We start from the raw sequence: 20,289 nt of genomic DNA, 5'->3' as shown, positions 1-20,289 counted from the left end.
TATGTTTTCTAAATGCAGCCAGATGGCAGTGAAACCTTTACTACACATTGCAGTTCAGCTGTGAAAGGTATTTTTAAGAATGTCTTAATTTGGGCTTACTTTTATTCCCGTTCAGTATTTTCAGTCTAAATAGTATGCACCATTTGAAGGAGAATATATATGTAACACAGACCCATGTGAAAAAATTACTGAAAATATTTTATGGCTTCTGATGTAAGCTATCCAAAATTGAAGTTTATAGGAATTGAAGTTGTATCAGACTAGTATCTAATTGTAAATGTTTATTTATACAAGCAGGACTTTATGGAGTTTATGACTGCATCCTGCATTATAGTACAGAAAAGGACCAATTTTCTGAGTGGCCAGACTTGGTGAAGCAGGCTGGGTTCTAAACTGTGCTTGAGGTAGCCTGGAAGCCCATGAATAATAGAGAGGAGGACTCATCCAAAAAGATTATTAAGGACTCAGCTGAATGACAATTGTTTTTTTCCAGATCTTTACAAGGGGAACCCCCCCAACCTTATGCTGGAAGTCTAAAACCAAGTTTACCTTGGTTCTGGGAACGTGTTGCTTGCTCTGTAGAGTCAGTAAACCTTCCTGCATTCCTCATTGCTGATTAGTGCTGCTCTCCGTTGGGCATTTCCTCCTGACTTTGAAAAACAATACTGAGATAAACTGAAATCATCTGCCTTTTTGCCTGGACTGAGAGCAGGAGTGGAGGCTGCTTTGTTGTACACAGAAAGAAACAGAGCCTCTTTCGGGGTAATAGCCACAAAATTCTCCCCATTGAAGTTTTGGTGTTAAAATGAGGATTTTTATTAGAAGAAAACCCTGGCTTTAAAACAGCAACTTCCCACCCCATTCTTCCTTAGCACAGCTGTCTCTTTCCCAGTGATGAAGGTTTGTAATTTAAACAGGCTGTTATGATGTTGTCTGTTTATAATGATACTCTATTTTTGATTGCATGTTTGCAGCACAGCATGGGGGTTGTGGAATTTTGCCATTGCTTTTTACTCTGTTCCAGACAAACCTTAGTGTGTTTGATTTTGTTTGAAACTTAATTTTCTCTGATGAAATTCCAGCCAATGGCATTATTTTGGGTTATTGCGCTTGTTTGTGGAGAATGTGAGCTGCAACTCCCTGTATTTGTTTGTTGCCGTTTTTCCTTGCGGAGTCAAGGCCAGTGTGAGGTGTTCCCTCAGCAGCGCTGCCCACAGGGTCTCGATGGCCGACACAGCTGCCAGGGGGCTGTGCCCTAGGTACCAGCATCAACAGATGTTTGAGCAGTGGCCTGACCTCTGCTGAAGCACAGCACTTGTAAAACCTTGACTTTCCTCATCTGTAACTTGAGTGATGAGTCACTCATTTAGCACAGAGCTGCAGCACTGAAGGTTTTTTTGCTCTGCTGCCAAGAGTTGGAGTGGTAACAAGGGAGACAGAGCAGGATCTTGGAGTGATCCACACATCACTTCCTTGAAGTCCAATGACAGCAAAGCACCAGAGGAAGAAGTTTGAGGGAGACCCCTGAAATTCAAGCTGAAAATACTGAGGATTACTCACATTCTGTTCCCCCAGCTTTGCTGACAGTGGGGGAACCTCTGCCTGAGGGGAGGTGACAAACAGCTAGGGGAAGTTAAATGAGGCAGTAGTAGCTAAGACTGCTTGTAGCTGTTTACCCCATGTGTACCACTGCAGTGCAGATTCCTGTTACCTGTTGACGTCTGTGGCTTGTAAACTACAGATCAGGTGCTGAAATTGCTTTTGCCAAAAAGATCTTGAAATCCCACATGGAATTAGAGAAAAAGAGAGAAGAAAATGAGAAATGTCTAGGTTTTCTGAGGATTAGTATTGCTTAGTCAGGAAAGCTTTGGGTAGGACTTTTCAAAGATGTAATGAAAATTGCTGAGGTTTAAGACTGATGGAATTTCCTATGCTGGTGGCTGGAGCTTTGTACTTTGTGATGATGAAGATTGAGTGGAAACTCCTTCGAGTATGAAGTAGGATAACAGCATGCTTTTGGCAGTGTAGTTACAGTTGTTAATCCTCACAATGCAGTGCCTTTTTGGGTAGGTAGCTTTTCTACTTGCACTGTTGGATAGCTGATTTAAAAATAAAATAAAGAAACTATCCCTTCAAAAAGAATCTCTGTTGGGATCTAATGAAAACCACATTGGAAGAATGCTGCATAATCTGGACTGTGCTTTAGGGGTATGTGATCAAGATGAGCAACTTGCCAGTGGTTGTAAAAAGATTTAAGGAAAGTGTAGTCTCTGAACTATGATGAAATGCCTTCTGTGATACCTGTTGGAGCTGCACTAACATTAGGAGGGAAAGGTAAGATTCACTGATGAGAGGAACAATGGTGGATCATTTTAACAGGCCCTCAGGCACAAGCTTAGCTGTGCAGGATGCCTAGGCTTTTGAACAAAATTCAAAATATTCTTTGTCCTTGCTTCATAGCAGTGGTATTTTCAGACTTAAATGTCCCTGGTCACTTTACCCATGCTTGCTTTTGTCGTGACTGACCAAATCCAGCCTAAATTATATAAATGTGTGGAATTGGTAGTGTGATATAAGCTAAAAATCTGTTAGACAGCATTAGAGCTGTATTTTTTCCTAGAGACGTCAAACATGTAATTAGTTTAGTTACTAACTTGATGATAAAAATTCAGCAGTTGTTTTATGGATAAAGAACTGTGTAGGCACACCGATTGTGGTGATTGGGATGGGGCTGGCCCAGCCTCAGCCCCGGTGGGTGCAGCTGTGAGGAGCAGGTGAGCAGCACTGACAGCCATGAGCCATGGAGTGCCCAGGTGCCCTGACCAAGCACAAGGGAACAGAGGGCACACAGTGCAGTGCATGAACATGAGGGGGTAAAAGGTTGGGCTGAAGAACAAGAAGGGCTGATGCTTGAAGCCTTCTGAAGTGGTGTGGTGTTACTCTTGTGGCTGTCTCAACTGCAACAGAACTGTCTTACAGAGTTGGAAATGAGGTAGGTGGACTAACAAAACTTTGCCATCTAAGTTGCAATTTAAGACAGTTCATAATTAATACGCTCTCCAGATTGGTCCACAAACTTTCAGAAATCATGGTGAGGAACAGAGAGTAGAAGCTGCTAGGAAGATACTTGTTTAAATTACTTGTGAATTTGTGGAAATAACACATTTAGGTAGTTGCGTGCTGTTGCAGCCTGAGCTTATCCCATTGCACTGTTGTGTGAGTACATCTTCTAATTAGTCACTGTAGTGTAAGCAAGTGATTTTATAGAGATGTGTATGTCAGTACCTAGTTTTTGACGACTTTATTTAGAAAGGTATCTCTTGGGATTTATTTTTGCAATGCCCACAGCAGTGTGTTTGTGAGAGAGAAGTGTGAGTACTATTGAAAGTGCCATTGCTAGTTCTTTTTGTGCTCATTCTCTTTTTGGACCTGCTTAGGGTTCCCCAGAACAGTTGGGTCAATGTTCCCTGCAGGTTGAGAATGACAGTATTTGGGACTATTTAAGAAACAATCCCCGGTTATATACATCACGAAAGGGCTTAACAGAGGTGTAGAATTCCTCCAGGTCCTTGTGTGATAAGAAACCCACAAAGCCTAAGGGGAGCCTCCCTAAAAGCTTGGTTTTGGCTGGGTGCCATTCAGATTGTGTCTGTGAGGTGGAGAGGATGGTGACCATTACAATTCTGCAAGGAACTGCAAGGACCTAGCAGCATGTAACAAGCTCCAGTATCACTGCTGACATCCCTGTGACGGATGAGAATAATCTCCTTGTTTTCAGGTGCGGAATGTGAGCTTTGGTTTGCCCAGAATTGTGCAGGAAGTCTGGTATGTGGAGGAAACTTCTGTGTAATGCAGTTAGATTGTAAAATGATCCTTCAGCCTGATTGTAAATGTGTGAGAAGTAAAGGAAGAACATTATGAGAAAATATCAATATTTAATATCCTGCCTTTATTAGATAGAGAAAATAAAGTATGGCTTACAGGGCTACATTGCCATGTTCTGCTGAATTGTTGCTGTTGAACTCAGAAAAAATATGAATATTAAATATTTGTCATTTTTGGAGATGGAGGGCTAAATCCACTACAAGTTAAAGTCTAATAATTCAAGCAAGATGGAAGCTGAGGCCTGCTTTAAAATATACATTTAGTGAAATTCAGGGTTCCCTGGCTTTCATGAGGCTTTCATGTTGGTTGATCTCCACAAAGGAGTTGCAGGACTACAGAAAATAAATAAATGTTCCTTGATGGCCTTTAATTTAAATATTGCTTACACGCAGGATATAGCTTTACCCATTAAAAAGAGAAGCTGCTTTTCTTGACAGCTGAAATTATAAAGTACCATAATGTTGCAGAGTAGAAAATAGAAAAATTACACAACTTAATGAATTGCCTTTATTTTAAGTTAGTGTATAATTAATATTATTTAGAAAGTCAAAAAACCAGAGAAATCTTTTATAAAAATCAAAAGTAAGGCATTCAACTCAGCTAACGAGTTTTTGTTTTCTAATCACATAAATCACTGTACATATTATCCCAATGTATAATGTCAGATTGTATTAACTCTAACATTCATAGCAAAAATTGTCAGAATATTTAGTGTTTTATTGATTTTTTGGTGAAATTTACTTACAACATTTAATTATTTCAATCACACATTCCATTGCATGTCAGAACTTGAAAATGCATTATCAAGTCTTGTAACAAAGTCCATATTTTTATATATCTAATTTTTTGTGACTGAATTAGAAGTGTTTGAATTAATTTAAATTAGCAGAACATTTTAAGTAAAAGCATCTGCTGTAGGCATAGGTCCTAATTTGGTAATATTACAATCAAAAATCATTGCATGTATTCTACTTGCATTCTATCCGTTCATGACTTACACCTGATGGATGCCATACAGGTTTTTGTCTCATAAGTTGGTGCATTTCATTTGGATCCTACTGTGTGCCCATTAGCAACTATGATACTGCAGTTTGAAAAAATTATTAGAGATTTAATCTTTTGGTTTATCACAAGTAATTTTTGCTTTCTATGGTAAATATCAACAACTTCTTCAATACTTTATAAAATCAGAAGAATTTCTCCTTTGTGTGTTCAAAATATTTGCTGTCTCATATGACATGCAGGTAGATTTTCCTTCTTTTGCCTGTACTGGGGTGTAACACCAGCAGGGACCATCTACATTTTTTTGTCTAATTCTTTGCTTTGGATTTTTGAGAAAAAAAAATCTGTCAATTATTAAAATTTTAGGTTTGTATTAAATGAGTGTGTCTTTGAACAATTTCCATTAAAAATGTAGCTGCTGGAATCAAGCAAGGCATATTCCAGGCACCGATGTTTTTTCTAAGAATAGAAAGTCAGTACATTTTTGTGGTTGCCTCTGACCATTAAGACTGGAGGAAGGTTCTTGGAGAGAATTTCTAGCCAAGCCATGTACAGGTAATCAGACACTGCTCCTTTTCTTGCCACAGGGAGACTCCTGTTTGGGCAGAGGGAAAATGAAATTATCATTATGAAGGCAGGGGTAGCCCAGGCTTCTCATTAAATACTAAGCAGAAGACATCCCTGTTCATATACAACTCTGATATTATTTGATATTATTACTCTACAAGATTGTTTTCATATCATAAGGCCTTAATTTGCAAACCCTTGCTCACGTGATTGTACTGGACATGAACTGCTTTTGATAGTAGCTTAAACTGGTAAGGAATATTTTTGGGGTCATAAAACTCACACATAGTATGATTTTTTAAAAAGGATAAAAATGCAACACGTGCACAGTTTTGCAGTCCATCAGTCTGTTTTCTGATCTGCAGTTACTGTGAGATGGGAGTTTTAAAACACGGGTCAATTTGTGGTAAGCACTTTATGACCACCCCTTTTTTTTGAGACTGAATTAATAGAACTGTAGAGGTTTATCTGTGTCTCACAAGTGCAAGCTAATTTATTGAAGCTGTGTATAAAAAATGTGTCTGTAAATAAAAATCTATTCTGGAAAGGGCCTTTTTGGGTAATTTTATTGGTGGCCTCTTTTCCTTTATGCAATTGCTTCATCACCAGGAAAGATTCATACTCAGTGCAGTCCCAGAGAAGCATCAGTCCAGATGCAAGTTCTCCAGAAGGTACTAAAAAGATTACTTTTGTGCTCAGTGAATTAACACAAGGGTTTCTGTAGCTCTAGTCCAGAATCCCATTACACATTATTCTTAGAATCAAAAATGTTGCAACTCACAGGACAATGAGGTTGGCTGCTCTCGAGTGCTCCTGTAAGAGTTCATTCAGACGGACTTGGCGGTAACTCTGATTAAAACACAACAGGAAAAGAAAAATATCAGTTAGGTCAGTGCTCCTCAGCTCTGGTGACTTACGGACTTCTACACGCCCCCTTGCCTGCAAGATTTTCTGCTGTTGCTTTGGCAGCACTGGAAGCCAGGTCTGCTCTGGGGTCCAGAGTCTCAGCCATGGCAAAATTTGAGGCTAAGCCACGCTTTTTGACTGGTGTAGTTACATTAGGGCCACTCTAATGGTTCACCCCTGTGTAAAGTTTCCTGGGGACAGGGATTATTTTTGTGCTGAACTTACTTTATGATCAAGCTCAAGCCCTCAGTATTTTTATGGCTTAACCACCAGTCACAGGGAACAAGAGACCAGGGCAGGTTTATGTAAGATAGATGTATCTTAACTGATTTTGTAAATTATTTTCTCTTTCCCTGGAGAAAGTAAAAAGTAGATTTTTCTCCATTCAGATCTTAAATTTTCCTTCTACAGAAATGTCACGGTTCTTGTACATGTTATATAGGTAAGAACCCTCATAAAGTAGGCAGCTGTTACCTCATGAGAATCATCCTATAGTATCACCCTTTATCTGTGCTGCCAGGTTTTTATCTGTGGAATTGTAAATGTGTTCTAATGTCCTCTGTAAAATTCCCAGAACTGCCCTACTTCTGAAGATAAGGGGTATGTTTTTCCAGATGTGTAAGCTAAACTTATTGTTGCTGTTCTTGTTTTACAGAGTAATTTGGCATTTTTGTATTGCTGACTCTCTTCAACTTCAGAGGAATTTTTCTGGTTCCTTAATTAGTGACCTAGACAAGACCAGGCTTAATTACGTTTTTTTTTTCCTGTTGTATCCTCACTAGTCCTGCACTCAAGTATCTGTGATTATATTCCTGTTATCTTTTATACTGAGGTGTTTTAAGGGCTCTGACTCTCACTTTTTGATAATTTAAGGTGATAATAATTCTAAGGTTTTCTGCCCATAGCTGACTACATAACCTTATGCTGATTATCAGCTCCACGATGAGGATGGCACAGTGAGCGGTCAGTCTGCTTCCCAGCTGCTGCAGTCAGTAGTGTAGTGTGTTATCTTAAATCATCGTTGATTTCTGCTTATGGTAATATGTCAGGCTGTGACTTCTGGCAGCTCTGAGCTCAGAGTTGCAATGCTTGCTCTGCTGAGGAAGTTACCAGCACTATAAAGTGGGGATAACTAAACTCCCAATGTACTCAGGCTAATTCCACAGGAACAGTAACTAAAATTGCTAGATTAATTCTCTGTGAGTTACAGGAGAACTTGTCTCTTAAGGGTGAAAGAATTTGCATCTTATTGTCACTGGCCTGATGAATCCTGGTGGTTCATTGGTAAAAAGGTATTTTTCCAACAAATGTAAAGAGCAGACTGGGCTGTAATTCACTCAGTGGATCAGCCAGCATCAGCCTTGAAGTTCCTCTGAACTGCAGGAGAGCTTCTGCATGGTAAAGTGGTTTAGTCTTCACTCTGCCATTGAGGTAAGAATTCATGCTCAACCCTGCCTTTGGAGAAATTTCTAGTTTAGTTGAAGTGTCTGGATTCAGTTCTAAATTGCCCAAAGTGGTGAATGTTTGGAACTGCACCCTTTAAGAGATTCAAGCTCCAAAACAGTGGAGACATTTAATAAACCTCAGCAGACCCAATTAGCTCAGGCTCAGTGCAGTAACTGTGTGGCTTCTGGTTCAGAGGTGGTTCTCATCTGGCTGGCTTTGATGTGGGCAGAGCTTCTCATCAGCCTGGAAAATACTGTGTAAACATGCCAAGGTCAGAGAGAGCTCAATAATGCAATCATAACCCACCTCTGCAGTGTTTACAGTATAAATCCAATCTGTAAATATCAAATACAGGTTTGTACATGTCATGTTTTTAATGCCATTTCTGCTATTTCACTTTTTCTTACTAATCACTTCAAACATCTGGAGGATAAGAAAAGGTACATATGTAAGAAAGTAGGTGAGGCTTTACCTTCTCCTTGAATGCTTCCAGCTCTGCATCTGTAATTTTCCATGGAGTCTCTCGCTTTAATTTCTCAGCAGTTGTCATATCTTTGCAGCTTTCATGGAGGCGATATGGTTCAATCATCTCTTCAAAGAATTTCCAGCTGAAACAGGAATTACAAAGGAGGCCTTGCTGCAGGGTATGAACTCACTAACTTATTTCACAGTCACTGTGTATGACGGGCCTCGCTGATAATAATTATAGCTGAAAAACATGCCAAATCTTTAACTGTTCTTTGCTACATTGTGCCCCAAGTTATATCTGTGCCACTTCTGTATGTTTGGGTTATTTGAGAATAATTAAAAGGTTATTTGAGGATAATTAAACACTGCATTTAGCAGAGAATTTTCTGCGTTGTCCTGGTTCTAGCAAAAATACTGAAATGATTTTTACTGTAACTGCAAAGTGCAGTATGTTGGTTGCTAATATTAACAATGACTATGGGTCTCCTCACGAGGATTGAACATTTTTTTATTGTTTCAGCACTAGCTGGACCAGTCACCTCACTGATACGGTTTTAATGCAATGGATAAACAGGTGATACAAATTGCCTGTGACAAGGGCCTGAAGGAAACACTGTAGGTTTTTTTGCTATATGTGGACTCAGAATTGTGTTCAGATTTTCTCTGTAAATTTCAAGTTGTTTCTTGAACTTTTGAATGTTTTCATCTGGAGAACCTTATTGTCTTTCAGTACTTCCTTGCTTGCCCTTTGTTGAAAATTCAGAGACCTCAGGGAGTTTCTTTTGTATGGATGTGAGTGTGTTTCTCTGAGCACTTGGTGCTGACAGGCCTTGTTGTGAAGTGGGAGACTGGGCACAGGCTGGCCTTGGCTGTATGGCCAGGAAGCCAAGAGATGGGTTAAAGGCTGTGATATGCAGCATTTAGTGTTGCTGTTGCTAAGTTGTCAGTATTTGTCAACATCCTCACTGTCTGTTTCAGTATGTAAAATAGCGATAATCCTCTCATTCTTCATTAAATAGATGGGGTGCCAGCTGGGAGAGAGATACAGTGGTCTGCCTAGCAAGTGCCTGGCATAGAACTCAGTTGTTCGGTTCAGATAGTGCTGATGCAGCAAATGCGTGTGGCTTTTTATGTTAATGCCAGATATTAATTCTTTTTGATGGCTTTTAGTTTTGTAAAATCACTGCATTGTACTGGAGGAAAAACAAGATACGTATTGCACAGTTCTTTACATGATTAAAAGATTTTACTTGAGAGATCAAGAGGGCACTAAAAGGGGACTTGCGGTATCTCATTATAACACCTTTATATTCTTTAGTTGCATTTCTTCAGTCAAAATCTCCAATGGTCCATAGAAACTCTGGTGAATCCTATACTGTTTTTGCAAAGTTCTGTGTGTGTGTAGAAATGGGACACAGGATGATGAAGAGCCTAACCTGGGATTGCGCTTGAACCCAGAGGAAAGGCTTTGCTTGGAGTAAGGGATGGGATGGAAGAGAGTATAGCAAGGGGACACATTTTCAGAGGAGTTTTAAGACTAAGAGCAATACTGTGAATTCAATTTAGAATTCAGTTATCCCCTGAACAGCCTGCTATGTACTTTTTTCTACATAAGTAGAACAAATAGATGATTTCTATGGAGATATATTTTAGAAAGCAAGGACTTTAAGTTTTGGGATTTTTTTTTTTTAAATTTGGCTAACACAGTTGGAGGTGGAGCTTTTTGAGCATTGTTTTACCAACTTCCTAACCTCTGCTTAAAGCACTAATTATGTAGATAAGTTAATTTTTAAAACTATTAAGCCTTCATTATTTCTATGTGATAGGGCAGCATTATAATATTGACCTCATGGGAGAGAGGAAGTATGCTTGTGTTTGACCAGAAAAATGCTATGAAATTATTGTAAAACCCAGAAGGCTGAGTTGACAGTGATGGCAAATTTACAGGAGAACTGTGACTGACTGGAGTCTGTTGTAACCTAAATAAATATGAGACATCATAATAAAATGTCTGTTAAATTTAGTGGCTCATAAGTGTGGTGTCTAATTAGTCTTTACAACATGAAGAAAAAGACTAACATGGTTTTGACCCTTTAAGCTGGGATTGTGAAAAGGTTCTTTTATTTTTCCTGCTCTTGGTACTTAGACAATGATTACAATGATGTGACAGTGTTATTTTCTGTGTTGTGCTTTCTTGGTTTCTTTCCTTTTAATTTTCAGCATAAAAGAAATAAGCTCTAGATAAAGGCTGGCTGCTAAATAGTGGCTTTCGGTAATGCTTCTTACCTCTCTTTGTTGGGCTTTATATTGATATCACAAATGATATTAATATCAGCAAATTTTATTCTGAATTTGCTTAGGAGTGAAGCCATCCTGAAAACAAAAGAGAGAATGTTTTATCACTGTACTTTGGAGTGCCTTATATCAAAGAACACTTGTAAATGAGTTAGGCAACTGCATTTTATATCTTTAACTATATGACAAATTACTTTAAATGCTTTAGAGTTTCAATTTCTATTGCAGAACTGGATTAATGTGATTGCTGTAGCATAATTCATTTAACTGATGATTGATGAAAATCACAAAAAAAAAAAGAAATTAATAGCAGACAGAGGGCAGGGTGTTTACATTTTGGGAAAAAATGGTACTTTAAGTATTCCCAAAGGCTTTAGTTATAAAGGAAGAATATTCAATATACAGTAGGTGAGAATTCTCCAATACTTACAGAATGCTTCTGTTACTCTTTTACTGTCAGAATGCTGTGGATGGAGTTTTACAATACTGGTAGTGCAAGTGTTGGTCACAATTTGGTCCAGAAGGTCCAGTACTTAAAGAATCTTCATATTTTTTCATTTATGAATTTATATTGATCTACTCACATGTTGTCTTTATACATGTTCATAAAAAAATAATTTGCTTTTCTGCCCTTCCTTGGCAGAAGGAATAGTTTATAGGTTTTTGTGTGTTTGTTCTGAGGATAGAGAGGTTTAATCAGGTCAGTTTTGCCCTTGTTTGAACCATCGTTTGGATATTGTGGTTCTTCCCCACACCTCCTTCTCCCACCTCCTTTTTTGTTTCTATTTTTGGTATGTAAGCTTTGGATTTTGAAAAGGTCAGAGAGTTCCTAGGAGCAAACCGTGGTAGAAATACATATTTGTTTATGACCTGAGAGTTTACTCTTTCTTTTTAATGTATTTGTATAAAAAGAACATACAGCTTGTATAAATCTTGATGTCCCTGGTGGCAATCCCTGTTTTGAACACGATAAAGAGCAAAATCTCAGCTTCTGTGAAAAGGTTTTAATATTTGGGCAACTACATGCTAGTAAAAGTCCAGTTAAATTTGACTTCTGAATTCAAAATACATGGCTGAAATTGTACTTGGATGATTTTGTATTAGATCTACCTAGGGAATGGAGGAATCACCCAGCCCAGATTTGTCTCTTTGGAGGCTTTTGCATGTGGCAGGTAGGCCATGTTTTGAGGAATGCTGGTGTTTAGGTAGCAATACAGAGACAAACTGTTTTCTTGGGGACAAGCTGGGTCTTTGTCAGCTGTCCTGATCATGTGGTTTACTTTTGGCCTTTGTGGGACATGCAGGTGTCAGAACTGCCTCTGTGGAAACTGTCGTGTTTTGACAAATCCCATTTGGTGTCAAAACTTCCTACTTCCAGCAAATCAGTTGACTTGGAGGGTTTAGATTCAGGAGCCTCTTTGCAGTCCTGAGCAGCCAAGACTGGGCAGACTCTGGGCAGGGGGCAGAGAACACTACCCAGCAGGTCCTTGAGCTCTAGGCTTTTTTTTTTTTAAAAAAAAGCTCTAGGGCTTTTTTACCCAATTATAAGGATAGTTTGTACAAACACTTGTAATCTCTTCTGCAGAGGTAGATTAACTTTAGGGTACTGTTTAAAACTGATGGAGCCACAGTGGAGTACAGCTTGCTCTGTGTTCCCTTTTGCTTTAAGGGAACATCCTGTGGCAGCTGCCTTTCTGAGGCACTGTGTTGTCATCCTAGTGAAGCTGCTGATTCTGACTCCTGTCCTTGCAGCCCTCACACGTGTTTGCCACTGGAGTTTTGGCTGGAGATGATGTTTTTAACTCTCAACATGGTGCTTCTGCTCTTTGTTAAGCAGTCACTGACTTTCATCCCAAACTGAGCTGCTTCCACTGGTGGTGAAATGGTTGTGGCTGTAATGTGTGAAGTGCTTAGGAAGGAAAAGTCCTACATGCAGTGGTGATAAAAATAAATTTGTATTAGTACCTTTCATCTGCTCAAAGGCAAATGATTATGAAATGATGATTATGAAATCTAGACTTTCTTTAAAACACGGAGTAAAATCAACTTGGCCTTAAAGTTGATTAACTTGCTCTTTAACTTCTTTATATTTTACCACAGTTAATCACATTTATGTGAGTTATCTGTCTATACTATTTGCATGTGAGAGCTTCATGTGCAATTTTGCTTCCTGTTACCTGGACAATCTCATGTAAATCCCATAAAAGTAATTATATTCTCATTACAGAGTGCAGATTGCTCATCTCAGAGAAGGGAATATGAGCTATTAATGGGAAAAGGTGCTGGATATGGGTTTCCTTTGGTAATCACCATTTGCAGAGCCTTAAGGGCTATGCCATAAGCTTAACACCTTTCAATCAAGTACATTTTTTTTCATGCTGCCCACAGTACAACAAACCAGTTGTACTGAAAATTCCCCACCTTCCTGCTGGATATGCGTTATATTCAGCATCAGTTTTAATTCATTAAACAAGTGAGACAAATAAAGTTATATTTACACTAGTTTTTCTTCTTCAATCCTATTGACTTTTCCTCCAGTGAAGATCCTTAATTTACAATTCTTCCACTTCTTCCTGATAGTTAGAATGTAAGGAATTAGGATTGTTAGACCTGGAAGAACATAGAAAATTGGAGGAATATCAAATTAGTGAATTGTGTGGTAAAAATTCTATGTTTCACTTCAATAGTGTTGGATGCAAGTTAATTTTAAAACATTTAAGCCTGACAGAAAATTGATTATGTAAGCTTAATAAAAACCAATTTTATGCAACTTCCCAAGTCTGTTTTTATATTTGGTAACAGAGGAGTCTCCCTGTGATTCTTGCTCAAATTCCTTACCTCCATCATCGAATAGCCACCAAATGTCAATTGTACCTTTTCCTTGCTTCTTTTTAAATTGAGTGCTGGCTTCTAGCAGCCTCTGATTGAATTCACCCACGTGCATTGACTGCATGGTGTTAATGGTGCTCTCTGTAATGAGAAAGAAGAAAATGTGGAAGGATGTCTGATAAGTGAGGCAATAAGTAGCTTTAGGGAGCCAAATGGAAGGAAAGCTTCAGGAAAATGAACTGTTTCTGACATAATTTCTATCCTTTAAATCTGAGAAAAAGGTACAGAGTAGATGTTTGGACTTTTAATTTTCTCATACACACAGAAACCAAAGCTTGTGTAACACATTGTCACTAGACTATAACATTTTGAAATAGGTTATTTGTTCTCTGTCTCTTTTTAATTAATGTAAAATTCACTGGGGCCTTAAAAAGTAACTGGGAAATATCTGATAGATTTTAGAAGTAAATGTGTCATTTTGCATCATTTACAAGCTCAGCTGTCTTGTAAAATACAGAGCTCCCTGAAAGGTAAAGTCAGAGTGGATGCAAGGAGCTGATGGGGTGCAGGGGGAGCATAGGTGAAGCTGGAAGTTTGGAAATACAAGCACATGGCTGTTTCCCTATGCTGACTGGGTCACTGATGATTGGAAATAAATTTTGGTTCTTGCTGTTTGCTCGGATGGCTTGAACAGATGTGGTCTTGACTCTGTACTAACAATACCCTCTCTCATTCCACCTTTTGAGGCCTCTGGCTTTATTACTGCTTCTCTTTCGATGATTTCAGAGATGGTGTCAGAGCAGTATTCTAAGTGGAACAAACAGGCTTCTTTACAGGTTTTACTCTGATCTGCTAGGTTCTGAAAATGCTTTGTCTGGATTTCCTGTGTTTCTGGAGTGTGTACAGGATAGTTCCAAAGCAGTTACTGGCTTTCCTCTATAATTCTAGCATCTCTGCTGGGAGATGGAACAGCTCTGGGGAGTATGTACATCAAAACAAAACAGAGAGGTGGGGCTATTTATTAACATAATCTATCTAATACAGAGAGCCAAAATGTGTAATATGTATTTAATTTATGCATTTCTCAACTAAATCAAAAAGGGAAGTTGAAACAGGGGTACACACTCTTGGAATTGTCATAAAAATATGTTCTACTGAAACAAAATCAACTGAAGCCTGCCAGCTGAAGAATAATGGCATTTTATGTTCCCAGTCTGTAGATCTTCCTGGCACCTGGGGGAGTTGCATGCACAGCCAGATGTAATTGTCTCTGCAGGTGAAAACTCTCAAAATACATGTCTGTGTACAAGCATGGCTTCAGGTGGGTCATTATCATTACAGCCTAGCAGTTGTGAAATGAGACCTTAAATTGGGTCTGTATCATTTCACTATATCTGAAATGTAATATTGACTTCATCACCTACACATCAATGTTAGTTATTTGACAGTATGCTGTGTATGTACTTCCAGTACTTTTACCACTTTCACTTGTGCATTCTTATGAAATTATGCTTAGACTGTAGAGCAGTTGTGCTATTTTTACCTGTTTTTCAGCTGTTTACTGAGTTTGTGTGTGTGTATGTTAAGTAAAGTAAGAATGCTTGTTCCCTGCATATTTTGCATATGTTCCTATTTTCTTTAGAGACGAGGAAAAAAAGCTTTTTTTTCTGTTTAAAAGCTTAAAGCACCCTATTGGAAAGACAAAAACAATCCCAAAACCCCCCAACCAACTTGTTCTGAATTCCTCAAACTTTAATAACCATGTTCTGTTTTTGTCAAGTAGCAGTGAAGATAAGCTGGGAAGTTTATCTAGCAAATGAGGGGAAATGGTTGTGCTGCAGACAGCGTGTCCTGCCAGCAGAGGATGTCGCTGTGCTGTGTTACAGGGTTCTGGCCACCACGGCGTAAGGGAGATTCTGTTCCAGGGGCTTCTGTGTGGCTCAGGAGTTTTTGGCTTGGAGTAAATTCCAGTTTGCATATTGGTAAAAGTGTGATGCATTGAAGGACTGGGGATAAGTTGTCATTTTGGGACTTACCTTTCTTTGTTTCGTGTTTTGAGATATTCAGTGTGCTGGCTTTTTTGAAGAATCCACAGATACCCCTTTTTCCTTCTTCAAAATCATTTTCTTTAATGGTGGCTTCGAGTGCCAATCTCTCCTGCTCCAGCTTCTCTAATTCCTCTGTATATTAGAAAAAGTAAGAGAACTGGTAAGACATTGCTGTCTTTTAAATGAAATCCCTTATTGGGCTAATGGTGATGATGTAATTGATGTTGTGGTACTTTGTAGACAATGTAAAGCTCCTGGTATGAATTTCTTTTAAGATGCCTTTTCTTTGTGAACCAGTAGGGAGAAGGAAGCTGAATTCACCTCTGGAAGCCCTATCTTGGGGTGCCTGTGCCTACAGCACTGTGGTGTGCCAGGTGCTCTCAGGTTGTCTCTTCCAAATGAAATTCAGTATTATGACATTTTACAGTTGCATGAGATATTATTTATTGAGTTGTGTTTGTGGATGTTTAGTTGGTTTCTTTAGCCAAGAATTTGAAAAGACATTAGGAAAGTTGTTTTCCTAGAGTGAGGAAGCTCAGGTATTTAGTTCTAGCCTGTGGGTCTCTCTTCTTAGAACAAAGCCTCATGGTTTGTACTTTGAGATTCTCAGAAATACATAAGGATCCTGAATATACCATCATTCTCCGTGCAGAAATATTTTTCATGGGATTTTTTTTAAGCATTAGTTGCAATCATGTAAGATTTAGCCAATCAATTCTGTAAACTTAGTAATATAGAAGAACAATTTAATCTTAGCATTTTTATGCTTTTGCTGATAAAAAACTACTATGTATTATTGTGGAATATATTGTGGTGAGGCGCTAATAAATATGATCCAGGCATTTGCCTGCAGAAAACTTTTTTCATAAGGAAATCTTCTATTTGAGTAATAAGTTAACTAAATATGAGGTAAGTTCATTTAAGACATTGTGTTAAAGTCGAATAAACCCTCGCTAGCTAGACATTATTAGCTCTGTTAGCACTTTCAGTTGCCAACAGAAAGATCATACTTTTAGTTTTTAATCAATGACAGTCTCATACTTCTGATTATTAGACATGGTGATAGCTACAAACTTAATGGTTACTCAAAACTAAAATTTCAGTTTTTCTATTGAACAGAATGCTGTACCAAGTATAAGAGAGCACAATTTCCACTACAATGACTCTGTAGTCAATCTGCTTCAAAACATTTATTTGTATTTAAGGCTCCCCTCCTTGATTCTTTCTCACTCCTTGTGTCATAACACTTGGAGAACATTTGCTGCTTTTTAAGATGGCAGAGTTGTTTTCATTGTATTTTTACAGGTGTTCCAATGACTGTATTTTGAGCACTCCGTTTCTGACTGGCATCATGCAGAGACAGGCAGATACCTCTCAGAAACCACCGGGGGTGAAGAAAAGCTTGATTATTTTGAAATCTTTTTTGAGTCCCTGTAGTTTTGCCCCGTGGGTCTCCAGGCACATCAAGCTGCCGGTGCTGTGGGAGTGTTCATCCACCCTTGTTCCTTGAAGGAGTCTCTGGCGCCTTTTCCCTCTGCTGTCTGCGCCGGGGGCTGGCGCCTTCACCCGATGCCGTGATGGCGGCGGGCGGCAGCAGAGAGCCGCGGGCCCGGCCCGGCCGCTCCGGGGCACAGCGGGCCCTCGGGGCGAGCGGCCTGCCGGAAACCCGGGGAGCCGTTCCGCCTCTGCCACACCGAGGCACGGCTCCCGGAATGGCGGTGGCGTGGCGGGAGGGTTGCCCTTTCCCCTCGGGATATGTACTGCTAACCTAAGGAAGCCCGAACAGGGGGGCGAACTCTGTGGGACTCAGAGTTGCACGGAGATGGTACCGAAAGCGCAGCTGTCTGTCCCCAGGGTAGCAGGTAGGCAGACAGAGGAAGGTGTGCCATGACCAGGAAGGAAATATGGGTAACCAGCAGGGTAGCTGGTTGCTGTGGCACGATGATTTCATTGCTTTAGTCTGTGCCCGTGCTGCAGCTGCTTTGGGAGTTGAGTTCTCGGGTGTGCAGAGCCCCTTAATGTGTGAGGCTTGGACTCCTTCTGTCACTGCCAGTGATCAGCAAGGGTTTCAGGTGGGATTTGAACTGCACAAGCAAGGACGAACTGTGGATGTTGTGAGTGTAGGAACTATTCTAGAAAGCAGATGGTGACTCTTCTGAGTGTCAGAGTCCTCCTTATGCTGTGCATCTAACCAGCAGAGATATTCAGCTGTCGAGTCGCTACATACCTTGAACCTGAAGGACCTGCGATATATCAAATCCTTGGCTAATTCTGATGATAATTACACCGAGCTCAAAATCAAAGGCATCACTGGAAAGAAAGAAAAGGAAGAGTAAACATGGTTTTACATCGTGCATGCTGATGGAGAAAGAAAGCTATTTTGAAAAGATAGTGAAAGTGCTCACAGAGAAGACAGACTTGGTAAAATTGCAGAAGGAATTGTCCCAGATAAATTTGTAGTACTCCTCTTCCCTTGTTTAAAAAAAGGTTTGATTGGGCATGGGAACAGATCAGCTATTCCTGAAATGGGTCTTTCAGACTGCACTTTTTTAGGAACTAGGTTGCTATAGGGGTTTTTTTTTCCCTTCTGTGAGGAAATAACAAAGCCAAGGTGGGTTTTGTTGCTCTGTAACTTGTTTCAGCTTTACAAGTGAATTTTGAGCAAGCATCTATGAGAAGCCTGTTCTAAAATGACTGTTTCCTAGCTAAACCCCAACCCACAGAGCTGCTAAGCCTTAGGCACACATGAGATTTGAAGCAAAACTCTTCCTCTGTCTCTTAGGCTTATAAGAAGAATTCCATGATGTTCTCTTATTCCCTCAGTATGTACATTAGCATTGTTTTTCTCTGAGCTCCTGACCACTAAAAATGGGAAAATACAGTTCTGCAAAAGCACTGCTGAAAGCAGTGCAGCTTCTTTAGCATTGTCAAGCCACCTCAGCTCTGATGGTGCCAGGTGTTTGCCAAGCAGATCCTACGAGGTGTGGGAAGCCAGCGAGCCTTTTTTGGTGGGCAGTAACTTCAGCCACAGAGCAAGGATGTGTGAGCCCAGGTTTGTACCTATGTCCTTGCATTGTTTCTACACATGAAATTCTCTGTGGAAATCCTACATTAATCTAGTCTAAGAGGAGTGAAAAAGGAGCTACTGAGCTGACTTACTGTATAATGCCCACATAGTTCTCAACTTGAGTGGCAGGTGCACTTCTCCAGTCCTTCTTAAATCCAATCACCAGGGTGTTTGGTTTCATTCTTCCCAAGCCTGAGGCCTGCCAATATTGAAACACTGCTTGAGAGAGGTACACATACATGCTTGTACTGTAAATGAAAAGTAACGGCAAAAGATAACTGAAGTAATGTTCTGGAGACACAACTAGATTGCATTTCATAAATGCCCTTCATGCTCATATGCATGCATAAAGCAGAAAGATTAGCTTTAAATCATTCCAACTATAAATTATTTTAGATGACAGAAGTGTAGTTTTGCTAAATTAGCATTCATTTGCATTTCTTCTGACATGCTCTCATTAAAATGGTTCAATAACTTGGAATCAAGAGGGAGTTCAAGAACTGTTTGTATGTTCATTCTGATATAATGTCATAAAGCTTTTATCAGCTTTGGAATACTCAGTGGATGAAGTGGGTCTGTAGTGTCTTAAAACATCTCAGAGACACAGAGAAGGGATAGGCTCCTAAGAATATTTTTTTGCCTTGAATTTGGAAACTGTTGTTGTTTCAGTTGCTGTGTTCTTTTCAAAAGATGATCCAAAATCAGCTGAGCATGCTTTGTAGATAAAATGATGGTTTATAAACAGGAAAAATAAATGGCTTGGCAATATATTAGTTTGCCTTCAAAACTGGTTCTGGATGCTAAAACCTGGACAAGTAAGGGAAGTAAAGTCTAGATTCAGCTAGCCTAGTGTTTATAGAAATCTAAATATTCAGTGTATTGGGAACCTTTAGGTGGAGACACACAAAACACCAGCTTGTAAAGTTGTTACACTTGCCAAGTTTTTCTACTAGCAAACAGGAAATAGGTAAAAACTTTTGGAACCTTGGTGGGTTTTTTGAGTAGCACTCATAAATTCCAGTTTATGTTGAAATCGGGAATTGTTGCTGATGTCTTTAGGTTGCAATAGTGATGATATGGTTATCCTTCTGTTTGCTGGAAGAGAATTATTTGGGGTCTAGTAGTTGACTTTGTCAATAGTGCTCATGTAGTAATGGAAAGGAAGAGATCATCAGACTGGAGCAGTTCTCAAAAACATCAGAAAGATCTTCTACTGAGACGATGTATGTGCCCAAGATGAAGTGTCTTTGTGAGGCTTTTACAGAACAAAGGGATGTTTATTAATAGCATTTCATCTCACTCAATTGTACTGTCCATTCAGCAAGTGTACAAAGAGCCCTGGTAGGACACCAGTGAGTGACTTAACCCAGAGTATTTTAGTTGGCTCCCTACTGTCTCACTTGGCACTGTTGTTTTTTCAGCAGTGTATTTTGTGAAAGCGATATGAGTTTTCTCTATATTTTGCCTCAGTACCTATATGTTTAAATATTCATATATGTGAGAGAGGAAAGGAGATGGGAAAAATGAAAAAAGTGTCTCTGTGCCTTCATTATGGCCATTTTAAATGGACTGTTGGAAATTATCTCCTGCCTTCTTAGAGTAATAGAAAAATATTGCAGACTTATTTAAATGACCTTCTCGCTATTTGCAGAAAATGTATATTACACATTTTCAGTTTTCATTTATTGCCAAAACATTCTCAGGTATTTAATATGCTGTGTAATACCAAACAATAGAATTGATTTGAAGTGTATCAAGTGTCAGCTGCATAGACAT

The 20,289-nt window shown here is 39.3% G+C and overlaps 1 protein-coding gene across 3 annotated transcripts in view; it reads right to left on the bottom strand.

Annotated features, from left to right (window-relative positions):
• Window positions 1-4,237: 4,237 nt before the first annotated feature.
• Window positions 4,238-20,289, bottom strand: part of SLC12A1 (solute carrier family 12 member 1) — a 47,121-nt gene continuing 31,069 nt past the window's right edge. For all 3 annotated transcript variants that reach the window (XM_038146795.1, XM_038146794.1, XM_038146796.1), the window contains exons 19-27: window positions 18,606-18,712; window positions 17,674-17,756; window positions 15,435-15,578; window positions 13,408-13,539; window positions 13,068-13,179; window positions 10,561-10,647; window positions 8,279-8,414; window positions 6,236-6,303; window positions 4,238-5,482 (exon numbers count right to left, since the gene is read on the bottom strand). In XM_038146795.1, coding sequence (XP_038002723.1) covers window positions 5,347-5,482; window positions 6,236-6,303; window positions 8,279-8,414; window positions 10,561-10,647; window positions 13,068-13,179; window positions 13,408-13,539; window positions 15,435-15,578; window positions 17,674-17,756; window positions 18,606-18,712 — 1,005 coding nt within the window. In that variant the 3' untranslated portion in view covers window positions 4,238-5,346. The remainder of the gene's footprint in view (window positions 5,483-6,235; window positions 6,304-8,278; window positions 8,415-10,560; window positions 10,648-13,067; window positions 13,180-13,407; window positions 13,540-15,434; window positions 15,579-17,673; window positions 17,757-18,605; window positions 18,713-20,289) is intronic.

This window comes from Motacilla alba, chromosome 10 (genome assembly GCF_015832195.1).
Source record: "Motacilla alba alba isolate MOTALB_02 chromosome 10, Motacilla_alba_V1.0_pri, whole genome shotgun sequence".
Taxonomy (NCBI): domain Eukaryota; kingdom Metazoa; phylum Chordata; class Aves; order Passeriformes; family Motacillidae; genus Motacilla; species Motacilla alba.
Note: the sequence above shows the minus strand (reverse complement) of the source record. Positions and strands in the feature narration are given on the sequence as shown.